The sequence below is a fragment of the Anguilla rostrata genome, chromosome 3 (assembly GCF_018555375.3).
Source record: "Anguilla rostrata isolate EN2019 chromosome 3, ASM1855537v3, whole genome shotgun sequence".
In the NCBI taxonomy this organism is placed as follows: Eukaryota; Metazoa; Chordata; class Actinopteri; order Anguilliformes; family Anguillidae; genus Anguilla; species Anguilla rostrata.
This window is the reverse complement of record NC_057935.1, coordinates 30,463,843-30,477,445: the sequence shown is the minus strand read 5'-3', so window position 1 is coordinate 30,477,445 and position 13,603 is coordinate 30,463,843. Positions and strand designations below refer to the sequence as shown.

General features: G+C 39.8%; 1 protein-coding gene across 5 annotated transcripts in view; it reads right to left on the bottom strand.

Moving 5' to 3' along the window:
• The window catches only part of ubr3 (ubiquitin protein ligase E3 component n-recognin 3), a 412,017-nt gene that overhangs the window by 266,860 nt on the left and 131,554 nt on the right, over positions 1-13,603 (bottom strand). For 4 of the 5 annotated variants that reach the window (XM_064329864.1, XM_064329859.1, XM_064329863.1 and 1 more), the window contains one exon: positions 13,212-13,362. In XM_064329864.1, the coding sequence (XP_064185934.1) occupies positions 13,212-13,362 (151 nt within the window). The remainder of the gene's footprint in view (positions 1-13,211; positions 13,363-13,603) is intronic. The other variant, XM_064329861.1, reaches the window with a different exon arrangement.

Here is a 13,603-nt window from a genome sequence, read left to right as displayed (position 1 = left end):
TCCAGATTCTTGGTTTTGTTTATTGTCCTCAGTAAGAGTTGTCTTCATGCCACCCTTCCAAAGAGTTAGTTGGTATGGAGGTGCCATTTTATGTTTTTTTTAGACTTGTTGACCGCAAGAAACAAACCAATTTCTGCAATTCTTAAACAGTGATCCTTGGGTTATTAATGGCCTCCCTCACCATCTTCCTCACCATCCATGGGGACATCATGCGCTTGCTTCCTCTTCCTGGCAAACTTGCAACCATTCCATATGTTTTACACCTTTTTATTATTGCTCTTACAGTGCTAAGTGGTATGTTTACCCGTTTATGTCTTTTTTGTACTCATTACCAGACTTGTGACAGTAAATTACCATTGGTCTCTTCTGAATTAACAGTTATTTGGCTTTTCCCATGCTGATGGATGACAAAGGGATTTTGTATGCTTGTTACCTCATTTTTATTCTCTAGTGAAACTGGAAGTGATGGAATGACAATATAGTTCCTTTAGATTGAGATGAACTAAATTAAGTAAAATTGTATTGCCAATTTCATTTTATTTGATTTTACTTACAATAATTGTTAGGGGTGCCAATAATTATGGCACCTACGGTTTTCAGAAGAAATTAGATAGATTACTTAATAAAAAAAACATTGAAGCATGAGAGTAAATGTATTGAAATAAAAGTATATAGTTTTCACATATGTTTGAACATAACATATAGAGTATTACTGTGTCATTTATTATATGCAGCCTTTTTTCTTCATTTTCTTAAATAAGGGTGGCAATAATTCTGGAGCCCACAATGGGGTGCAAAAATTTTGGCACCCCTGGTTTAAATGTCTGTTACAATTAAACTCTATGTGATCAAAAGCAAACCTGAACTCTAATTGGTACAACATTAAACATGAGACCTCTCTGCAAATTTTAAAGCAAGATTGAATTTTATTTTCATATTTTACTATTTTTAAATGATAAAAAAGGAAAAGGACCCTGTGCAAAAGTTTTGTGCAAAAACATTTGTTGTAGTATCTACTGCATATCTGACAACATCACGGTGGTTTGAGGCTCATTTGATACCTTGGACCCTTGATGACTTAAAGACATTTAACCAACAAATGTGTTCCATACTGTATCAGCATAATTGACTGCTGAATCTAGTCCCACCCCCCAATTCCCATAGAGATCCATTCAAATGCAAAGAGTTTTTGTATCGCTTGTAGGCAACCTGACAATAAGATATCCAGACTCTGATGATGTTGATAGGTCACAGACATCAGGAAGTCATTGCATGCAAAGGATATGCAACCAAATAAAAAACATGACTCTTATTTGACATGATGTTTTGTCTAAAACACTGAAACGAGGGACTACTTATAGAAAGTTCTGTAATTACTACATGGTGAAACCAAAATGTATAAGAATACCATTTAATAAAAGCTCTGAATCTGCGTTTTGACCACGTGTGAATAGTTTGATTACAAACAGAGAAAATAAAATAGTAAATCAAAAAAAAGCAGAAAAATGCAGGTGGTTTTAATGTTGTGGCTGATCGGTGTGTGTGTGCGCGTGTATATATATATATATATATACATATACACACACACACCGGCCACTTTATTAGGTACACCTGTTCAACTGCACGTTAACACAAATATCTAATCAGCCAATCAAGTAACAGCAACTCAATGCATTTAGGCATGTAGACATGGTCAAGATGATCTACTGAAGTTCAAACCAAGCATCAGAATGGGGAAGAAAGGTGATTTAAGTGACTTTGAACATGTCATGGTTGTTGGTGCCAGACAGGCTGGTTTGAGTATTTCAGAAACTGCTGATTTACTGGGATTTTCACGCAAAACCATCTCTAGGGTTTACAGAGAATGGTCCGAAAATGAGAAAATATCCAGTTTTTTGGATCTCTGGGCGAAAATGCCTTGTTCATGCCAGAGGTCAGAGGAGAATGGACAGGCTGGTTCGAGCTGATAAAGGCAACAGTAACTCAAATAACCACTCGTTACAACCAAGGTATGCAGAAGAGCATCTCTGAATGTACAATATGTCGAACCTTGAAGCAGATGGGCTACAGCAGCAGAAGCCAACCCGGTACTAGCAAGGTGTACCTAATAAAGTGTCCGGTGAGTGTATATATATATATATGTGTGTGTGTGTGTGTGTATATATATATATATATATATATATAAAAAACCTGAATAAATGAGTGGGGAAACATTATGAATGCAGATGCTTCCATACAGGTGTATTGCATTATACAATTAAGCAATTAACATCCTATCATGGTCTGGGGCATGTATAAAAACGCTGAGCAGTCCCAGTTGACCTTGATTTTGGATCAAGATGGCAGGAGGAAAAAAAGCACACATTCAATGACCATAACGCTCGTGCATTAGTGCGATATGTAAGGAAAAACAGAAGGGCAACTCTTCCTCAGGTGACTGAGAATGCCAATGCAGAACGTGAGCAGACTGTGTCAGCAAGAATAGTCGGTCAACAACTACAGTGAGCACCCTAATTCATTGGACAGTGACATATTTTTTGTTATTTTGGTCTGTACAATGACAATGAGGTTGAAGTGCAGACTGTCAGCTTTAATTTGAGGGTATTTTCATCAATATCAGACAAACTGTTTAGAAATGACAGCACCTTTTGTAAATGGGCCCCCTATTTTAAGGTACTACAAGTATTTGTTGAATTGGCTTCACAGATGTGGGGTGTTATGGCTTGGGCCTGTATGGCTGCCAGGCGAACGGGCTCACTTGTCTTCATCGATGACGTGACTGCAGACAGAAGTAGAACAATAAATTCTGAGTCTACAGAAATATTTTATCTGCTCAGATAAAACCAAATGCCTCTAAACTCATTGGACGGCACTTCATCATGCAACAAGATAATGACCCGAAACATACTGCTAGAGCAACGAAGTGGTTTTTGACGGCCAAAAAGTGGAAAATCCTTGACTGGCCGAGTCAATCACCGGATCTGAATCTAATTGAACATGCATCTTACATGCTGAAGAGGAGACTGAAGGCAAAAAGTCCCCAAAACAAGCAGGAACTGAAGATGGCTGCAGTACAGGCCTGGAAGAGCATCACCAGGGAAGATACCCAGCGTCTGGTGATGTCTGCGTCACAGACTTCAAGCAGTCATTGCATGCAAAGGATATGCGACCAAATATTAAAAATGATTACTTTATCCTACATTATCTTAAACTGTCCAATATTTTTGATGCCCGAAAATGGGGGGGACTGTGTACAAAAGGTTCTATAATTTCTAAACAGTTCATTCGATATGTATGAAAATACCCTCAAATTAAAGCTGACAGTCTGCACTTCAACCTCATTGTCATTGTATCCTTTCAAACTCAGTGCTAGAGTACAGAACCAAAATAACAAAAAATGTGTCACTGTCCACTGTCTGTACATAGAGCAGGATATTAGTAGGGTTGCAGTGCATAAACACCTCATTACAAAAACGAACGCACATTTGAGAGTTCACTGGTGCAAAACCATAGACACTGGTCTACAGAGATGTGGGGAAAAAAAAGTGATTCAGTCAGATAGTCATCCTTCAGCATATTCTCGACAAGTGGGCAACTGCATGTGTGGTAAAAGCCTGAATGCTTGACCCCTGCAGAGAGGGAGTCCAGTGGCTCTGTTATGCTGTAGGGGGCATTTTCATGGGATGGTTTGGGTCCACTGGTCCCCTTTTAGGGAAGGGCCACAGCAAATCAATACAAAGTTATTAATGATCACCTTTATCCTATGATGATACATTCCTGATAAGGATAGAAATGTTTCATCATAGGATAAAGGTGATTGCTTAATAATTTTGTATTTATTTGCTGTGGCCCTTCCCTAAAATGGGACTAGTGATGGCCCTGCAGATGGTGGCACTGTAATCCTTGAAGAGACCACTCGGACTCTTCAAGGATTACAATGCCACCATCTGCAGGGAACGATGGGTCACTGAATGGTTTGATGAGTATGAAAATAATGTGAATCGTATGCTATGGCCTTTGTAGTCAACCCAATTGAACACCGATCTGAGATTTTGGACCGACGTGTTAGACCAGTGGTTCTCAACCTCGGTCCAGGAGACCCACTGTGTATGTTGGTTTTCGTACCAACCACAATTGCAATCCCAGAATTGTAACAAGCTATTTTTCCTTAATTAGGTGCTTCTCATGTCAGAGGGATTATTTCCCCACTTAAGCCACCTTGTGTCAGAAATATCTATGCATGCTATAAAGAATAAAAGTCCCATATTCACATTGTGCTATATTGTAGACGATTACGTAAAGAGGTTCAAAAAACTTTTTAATTAATCAAAATAAAGACTGAGGCAAATCAACAGGTTCCTAATTGGGGAAAGTGTGGCCACATGGCCACTAAATCTAATCATTTGATAGATAACGAAGAATTCAAAAACAAAGAAAATGATAACGGGTCAAACCTGTATTGTGCTAATTAGTTTAAGGGAAATATTATGCACCTAAAGCACTTAAAAACATGTTCAGCAACCTAGGAGCCTATTAATTCCCCTCATTAATTTGATCTGTTAAAAATGTTGCCTCCTTAACATAGTTTTTCCACAACTTTTTTTGCTGGTGCTCGATTATACGTCGCGTTTGGACTGCTTCGGGGTACTTTTTATATATTTCGACCAACAATGTCATCCTCACGTGCAAGAACGGACTCGGCACGTACAGGCTGCCCGAAAGCCTCGCACTTGGCTGATCCTGTTTCGCCGCTGAAGGAGGCTGCCAACACTGAGAGCACTTCCAATCTGGGACAACTACAAGCCATGCTAGACTTGCTTAACCTCTTAAGGCACAAGCCAAATTTTGCCAATCCTTGCCAATTTAGGGGGTACCCTATTTAAAGCTTTATAACTCCAGACGTGAACACCACAGAGACTTGAAAAATGGCTTAAATGAAGCAAGACATTTGTACAATTTACAATACTAACACAGATTCGTTTATATTCATAATTTTGGAAGAAATAAAGTGCCACAAATGCAATTGTTTTGACAAAAAATCCAAAATAAATTTGCACTTTTTAAGTTCGCAATGAAATACTGCGAAATTGAATATATGCAGGAGGTTAAACTATACATGTGCTAGGTCAAAAACTTCTTGACCACAAGTTCATAAAATCTAAGGGTGGATATGTAGAACTACTATAGATGTATGAAGCAAAAACTAAGCAGTGTACCCAGCATCTCCAAATCTATCCAAAATGTCTAAATTATGCATTGCTGTAAATCATAACATATCCATGTATTTCACTACAAATCAACTGTTTTGACTCAAGAAAATCACTGTTGCATAATTTTCAAATGGGAATTACAAGCTTTCAGTCAGTACAGTGGTCTAAAATAGCTAGGTGTCCAGAAACATATCCAAAATCTCTCCAAAATTGAATAAAATGCTTTTTGTCCATTATAAAGCATATAAATGAGCCCCTTATGAGGGTTTAAGATGAAACATTGCTATCAGATTAAAAAATAATGCAAAAACATTGTCACACAATGCGGTACAGTACCTAAATGTGTAATAATTAACTCGTGTGTATTTCTATACTCTGTACTCTCGTATGTTTTATTGTATGGGGATGAGACAACATGAAAACAATTTTCACCCGTCCACCACGTTTTGGCAATGTTCCAGCTCTGACGTCATCACTGTTGCATGCTTCACAAAAACTATTACACTTCCGTCTAACGCTTACATTACAGTGTGAAATATTTACATTATATAACACCACTAACCTATTTAAAAATACTCAATTTCAAAAAGAACGTATATAACCGAAATATTTTGAACGATAATACTTACATAGCAATGGTGAAATCTCCTCTATGTTCAGTAGATAGAGACAGAGAGACAGTATCAATTATATTGTTCTATTCGCTTCTGTTTTTCTCCAGAAAACGATGTCAGCTAGGTCTATCAGTAAACATATGGCTTAGCTATGTTCAGAAGTCCTCAATAATAATAGTATTTTCCAAGAAATTACGAAATATCCTTGAACATGTTTCGTTAGGTGCATCGTATTTGTCTGCTAACAGAGTGTGATTGCGTAAGTGAATGCTATGCTAAGAATATTTTCTGTTACGCTGACCTATAAAACGCTATTCCGAAAGCAGAATTAGACATGTTATACATCGTTAGAAAGCTTATACTCTCGCCTACCGAATAAATGAATTGTAAATCTAGTCAGACTGTACTAAAAAGGGCGACGACGCCGTAAACAACAGGTGTGGTGTTACGCACAGCTATTTTGGAAGATACCCAGGCGTCACAGATGCGCCTATATTTCCCAAACGGATTGTCCAAGACAATATATGACCACGCAGTCTCAAAAGGGACATCTCTACACGTAAAACCAACAGTAAGGTTTTATATTTATTCAATATTTAGTCCCAGATATTGACTGTAGAATGACATGGTATCATTTTTAAAAACTTTTTCTAGTTTATTTCGTTATTCAGTGAGCAGCGTTTTCACTGCTGTATAGGCATATCTTAGGGCTATTGTCGGGTTTATCTTGTTGCTATGACGGAATACGATTTTTTAGTGGTGAAAGAATATTTTTATGAATGCCAAGATAGACAATATTGTCCATTGTGTCAAGGGTGGGGGGTGTTTTTTAGATGAGACTGCAGGGAGGGGGTGTGTGTTAAATGAACGACGGGAGCGACAATGGTGGGGCTGCGAAACTCCGTTTTCGGCATAGTTGTCATGTATCGTCTACTAATGAAACTGAAACAACGCGTTTCTGTTTTCATCTCACACTTTGGTTGCAGTAGCACCGAATGTTTGAGTTTAGTAATTTAGGCATGCGGGCGTGCCCACCACTAGGGGCTGTGCGCTAAGAGGTTAAAGGGGACATTTGCAGTAAAATCGACTCGTTATCCTCTGACCTGCAAGCTGAAATTTCTTCAGTGAGAGAGGAGTTAAAACATACAATTGAACCCTTGCAACAAAAACTTAGCTGCCATGACCAGGCCATCACTGATTTGGAGCGCGCGTCCACGGACCATAGCGACCAGTTAACTGCATTGGATTCTACGGTTTCCATGCTTAAAACCCAGATAAAACTGCTGATGGATAAATGCGAGGACCTGGAGGGGAGATCAAGGAAGAATAACATAAGGCTGATCGGTGTGCCGGAGGAGACTAAGGGTGCTCGCCCGACCAAATTTGTTTCCCAGCTGTTAAAGGACACCCTCGGCCTAGACGAGGCACCCCTGCTTGACCGAGTGCATCGCACTTTTCGTCCTAAACCCAAGGAGGGTGAACCGCCCCAGCCCCTTGTTATTGGAGTGCATTCTTTTCATGTGATAAATGACATTTGAAATGACATATGAGCTGGGGAGGCCTCCCGGGCTTCTCCTCACCTTTACCGGGGCAAACAGCTATTTATTTTCCCTGACTACACTTGCTTGGTCGCTAAGAAACGTGCTGCTTTCATGGACGTTAAGCGTCAGCTACATTCTTGTCCCGGGGTAAAGTTTGGCTTGAGGTTCCCAGCAGTTCTCAGGATCACTTTGCCCAGCGGAGCCACACACACTTTCGAAGACCTGGCCCCTGCAATGGACTTCGTGAAGGCAAACATTAAAACTGTAGTCTCTTCTGGAGCTACAGTCTAAAGACGATTTGGCTGGCTGTCCCAGTAGGCTAACAGGCTAGTTCACTAGCATCTGTTTGGTAAGCCGCTTTACCTGAAGTCTTGATAATTTTACTCGAGTTAATTTGCGAATGCTTATACTGTGTTTGTTTACATATATGCTTTTTTTCTTAATATCACAAACTCTAGGGGGTACTACTCCCTTGGTAGTGCTACGGAGTGTGTTGAGATGTTTTTGGTAACCTTTGGGTTTTGCACGCGTCGTGTTTGGGGTGACGCTTCAGCTAGGGAGGGGGTGGGGGAAGAGTTCTTTTTCTTCTTGTTTTGAATGCCTTTTGTGTTTGGTTTCGTATATCGTTTGGTCACCCATATTTTTTAGTTGTACTTTTGCTATTGCTACTCATTCCACACTACACTATATTTGTACATACATTTATTTATGTGTTATTTAAAACATGGCCCAGTCTAAAATATCACAACAATCAGTGAGTGGACTCAAATGTATTAGCTGGAACTGTAATGGCTTAAAGGGTAGGTATGTTCTTGTAACAGGACTGCTTTATAACACTCCGGTCATTCTTGCTAATGTATACGGTCCTAACTGGGACAATGACAGTTTTCTCCGGTTAGTGTTCTCCAAATTACCTAACATGGCCACACACCTTCTTATTTTGGGGGGGATTTCAACTGTTGGCTCAACCCTGCATTGGATAGCTGATCTACTAAAACCAGTATGCCTTCGAAGTCTTCCGGGACTATTCTATCCCTTATGGACAAGTTTTCTGTTTCAGACCCCTGTCGTTTCCTCAACCCATCAGGGAGAGTATACTCCTTTTCCCATGTTCACCACACCTTCACCCGTATTGATTACTTTCTTATAGATAACTGGCTCCTTCCTTCAGTTTAGTGGTGTTCTTATAATGCTATCTTAATATCCGATCATGCTCCAATCATATTGGAGTTGCACATAAAAGGGCAGGATAACACACGCCTCCCCTGGCGCCTTAATACACGTTTGTTGTCAAATGAGGATTTCGTTAAATTTGTGTCTAACCAAATTGACTTCTTATCAGCCAACAGAACTCCGGGGGTCTCGGCTTCTCTCCTCTGGGAGACTTTGAAGGCATATACACTCACCGGCCACTTCATTAGGTCCACCTGTTCAACTGCAAACTGCACCCGTTAACGCAAATATCTAATCAGCCAATCACGTGGCACCAACTAAATGCATTTAAGCATGTACACATGGTCAAGACGATCTGCTGAAGTTCAAACCAAGCATCAAATGGGGAAGAAAGGTGATTTAAGTGACTTTGAATGTGGCATGGTTGTTGGTGCCAGACCGGCTGGTTTGAGTATTTCAGAAACTGCTGATCTACTGGAATTTTCACACACAACCATCTCTAGGGTTTACAGAGAATGGTCTGAAAAAGAGAAAATATCCAGTGAGCGGCAGTTCTCTGGGCGAAAATGCCTTGTTGATGGCAGGGGTCAGAGGAGAATGGCCAGACTGGTTCGAGCTGATAGAAAGGCAACAGCAACTCAAATAACCACTCGTTACAACCGAGGTATACAGAAGAGCATCTCTGAACGCACACCACGTCAAACCTTGAAGCAGATGGGCTACAGCAGCAGAAGACCACACCGGGTGCCACTCCTGTCACCTAATGAAGTGGCCGCTGAGTGTATAAGAGGTGAAATTATTTCATATAGTGGTTTCGAGGATAAACTGAGGAAAAACTATTTACAGGAACTAAATCAACGAATTATCCAGCTTGATAATATACATGCCTCCTCCCCAGCCCCGAACATATACAAGGGGCGTCTCTTCCTTCAGGCGGAGTTCAATATCCTCTCCACTAATCAAGTTGAGGACCTTTTATTTAAATCTAAATATTCTTACTATGAACATGGTGACAAAGCAAGCAAACTTTTGGCCCATAAATTGTTGCAGGCTTCCTCCTCTCATCAGACCCCACAAATTCTAACTCCTTCTGGTGTAACAACAGATCCAAAAAAAATTAATGATCAATTTAAACAGTTTTACTCCTCCCTTTATGCCTCTGAGCTTCATACTGATTTACTTGCTTTTGATAGCTTCCTTAACTCATTGGACATAACCAAAGTGGACCAGGACTCTGTTGGGAGACTGGAGAAGCCACTCACTGTAAACAAGCATAGAGGTTCAGCCTTCTCCATGCAATTGGGAAAGTGTCCAGGACCGGAAGGTTTTCCAATTGAGTTCTATAAGACCTTTTTCGATAAAATAGCACCGGTTTTGATTGAGATGTTTAATGAATCCTTTAACACTCTTAATCTACCTCCAACTCTTAATCAAGCTTCAATCTCATTGATTTTAAAAAAGAATACAGACCCTTTATCTTGCTCAAGTTATCGTCCTATAAGTCTATTATCCGTGGATGTAAAGCTCTTATCTAAGCTATTAGCCATGCGTTCTGCCCTCCATTATCTCCCCCGATCAAACAGGGTTTATCCGGAACAGACATTCTTTTTCTAACCTCAGACGACTCTTTAAAGTGGTGTATAATCCCTCCACCTCGTCTGCACCAGAGGCTCTGATCTCGTTAGATGCAGAGGAGGCCTTTGATCGTGTAGAGTGGAATTATCTTTTTTACACATTGGAGAAATTTGGTTTTGGTCAGAGGTTCATTACCTGGGTTAAACTGCTTTACTCGTCCTTTATGGCTTTAGTCAGAACTAATAATACCCACTCAGAACACTTTCCCTTGTATCGCTCCACCCGGCAGGGCTGTCCTTTGAGTCCTCTCTTATTTGCTATTGCCATTGAACCACTCGCCATTGCGCTCCGGGCAGACCCCCGTATAACTGGAATAATCAGAAATGGTTTTGAGCAGGATGACTTGCTTTAAAAAGTCTCTAATCTTTCCGTATTGGTCCCGGCTGCTCTTGACATCCTTACTTCATTTGGCCGCATTTCAGGATATAAACTTAGCTTAGACAAAAGTGAGTCGTTTCCTTTAAATGTTGCAACATGTAATTATTCTTTGTAGGATTTCCCATTCAAAATTGCCCCACAGGGTTTTACATACCTTGGTATTCAGGTTAGAGATAAATTGGAGGACCTGATTAAATTCAATTTTTCACCTTTGGTGGCTCAGATACAGGAAGACTTCTAGAGGTGGTCACTGTTGCCTCTATCCCTTGTAGCTCGGGTTAACTCTGTTAAAATGAACACCCTCCCCAAACTGTCTTACCTTTTTCAAAGCATACCCATTTTCCTCCCCCAGTCCTTATTTTGTAAATTAGATAGCTTAGTCACTAAGTTTCTTTGGAATAAGAAAGTCCCTCAACTTCGTAGGGAGCTGTTGCAGAGGCCAAGATCTCTCAGAGGTTTGGCTTTACCTAATTTTAGGTTTTATTATATTGGGCTGCCAACCTTAAGAGTAATTCAGCTTTGGATCCGCCTGGAGAGATCTCCTGCTCCTCCTTCATAGCTGCATATGGAGGCATTCTCCACTAAACCTGCCTCACTGACAGCCCTTATTCACTCCCCCCTTAAATTTTCTTCCTCTCCTTATTCTAAAAATGCCTTAGTTAAATCTACTTTGAGGATCTGGAAGCAATTCCGACACCACTTTGGTCTACAGACCTTTTCTTTCTTAGCTCCAATATCAGCTAATCTGGTTTTTCATTCTTTGATTGATAGAGCATTCTCTTTGCGGTTCAACTCTGGCATTGAGACATTTGGCGACCTATATCTTGATAATACCTTTGCATACTTTCAGCAGCTCTCTGAGAAGTTCTCTTTACCTAGACATCATTTTTTAAGGTATCTACAGATCCGTAGTTTTGTTCGTAATTTTAGCTCACATTTTCCCAATCTCCCGGAGACCTCACCTATCGACCCTTTTTTAACCCCAGCCCCTTTCTTAAAGGGTATGATCTCTTATCTATATGATCTTATCCAGACATTGCGCCCAGCCTCTTTACATAACATAAAGATTAAATGGGAGGAGGATCTGGGGGAGGAGATTTCTGAAGAGCTGTGGGATGTCATTCTGCGTCAAGTTCACTCCTCATCTATTTGTGCTAGACATGGTCTGACTCAATGCAAAATCCTTCACCTTCACATTTAACTAAAGCCAGACTTTCTAAGATTTATAAGGATGACGACCCTATGTGTGATAGATGCCGCCAAGCCCCTGCTACCTATATTCATGTGTTTTGGTCATGCCCTTCCTTAAACACCTGTTGGCTAGAAATCTTTAACTCGATCTCAGATTGTACTGGGATTCCATTTGAACCAACAGCATTCACAGCATTGTTTGGGGTTCCGCCTTACACTCTGCTGCTTCCAAAATATAAGGCAGACTTTGTAGCGTTTGTTACCTTATTAGTCAGACCTCTGATTTTACTGAGGTGGAAATTACCTGCACCCCCCTCTTATTCCTCATAGATCAAAGACGTTTTTCACTCTGTTAAAGTGGAACAAATGAGGTGTAGTATAAATGGTTCTCTTGCCAAATTTAATAAAACATGGGGACCTTTTTTTGCACATGCTGAGGGGTTGGTGTTTGCTGCTATTCCGGAGTAACAGCTTTAATTGAATGTGTCTAACCACTTTATTGTACCTTTAGTGGGTTTGGAATATTATTTAATTTTTCTTTTCTCTACCATGTGAATTTTATATTTGTCTCTGATTATTACTGGGTGACCAACATGTACATTTTGTGTTTATTATATATATATATATATATATATATATATATATATATATATAATTATCTTTTATTTTATTTATTTTCTATTTTTTATGTTAGCTATGTCTTTTTGTATGTTATACTTGACTCAATATTGAAACTTGAAAAGTAACTGTCTTGACATTTGTGTCTTGTTGAAAATCTAATAAACAAATTTGAGAAAAAAAATGTTACCTCTTTTTAAGTGATTGTTTGCAATCACTTAAAAAGGAACACAACACAATTGGATTTTATTCTTCATGCCATGCATAGCAATTTCTGACAATGTGGCTTAAGAGGGTAAATAATTCCTCTTAACATGAAAAACACCTAATTAAGAAAAATGAACAGCTTGTTAAAATTCTGAGATTGCAATTGTGGTTGGAACGAAAACCAGCATACACAGTGGGCCCCCAGGACCGAGGTTGAGAACCACTGTTAGACCATCATCAAAACACCAAATGATGGAATATCTTTGGACAAATGGTGTTCAATCCCTCCAGTAGCGTTCCAGAGACTTGTAGAATCTATGCCATGGTGCACTGAAGCTGTTCTGGCGGCTCGTGGTGGCCCAACACCTTACTAAGACACTTTGTTAGTTTTTCCTTTAATTTGTATGTGATTTCATGCAACCGGGGACATTGTAGTGTAGGGACAATATGGCTAGAGTGAAACTGCAAGAAAGAGTACTGCCAATTATGCAGCCTTCAGACATATCAAACTTGTCTGGTGTAGGAGTACCATCTACAGGCCATTATAAGTCGATGGTTTTATTTGAGAAAATTAAACTGGGACAGATTAGCAAAATATTCAACTGACTGTACTCCTACACTGGTGCCATGGCCATTGTGCCTACCTTTAGGAGTGTACATGCCCTGTTGCATGGAGCCCCCAGGTTCAAATACAGGGGCCTTGAAATCTCCAACAGCCGACAGCATGTCTTCAAAACTGCAGTTGCCTGGCATTATCCCACTCTTGGGGTTCGGGTTCTCAGGAATGTTAATGTTCTGTTAAGGAAAAAAAAAAACTCCTGCAAAGTACATATCACCTACAGCATCATTTAAAAAAAAAATCTTCAGTTATATTTAATCTGAGTACCACGGACAATTTTAAACAAAACAATTCCAAATAATTAACAAAATATTTTGCTCAAACAATTGTTATCCAATACTCTCAAGTCTCTCAAAATTTGAGGTTGTTATGGTGTCTTTCAGCTGTGAGGTATTTCACAGGTAGTCCTTCCTCTGG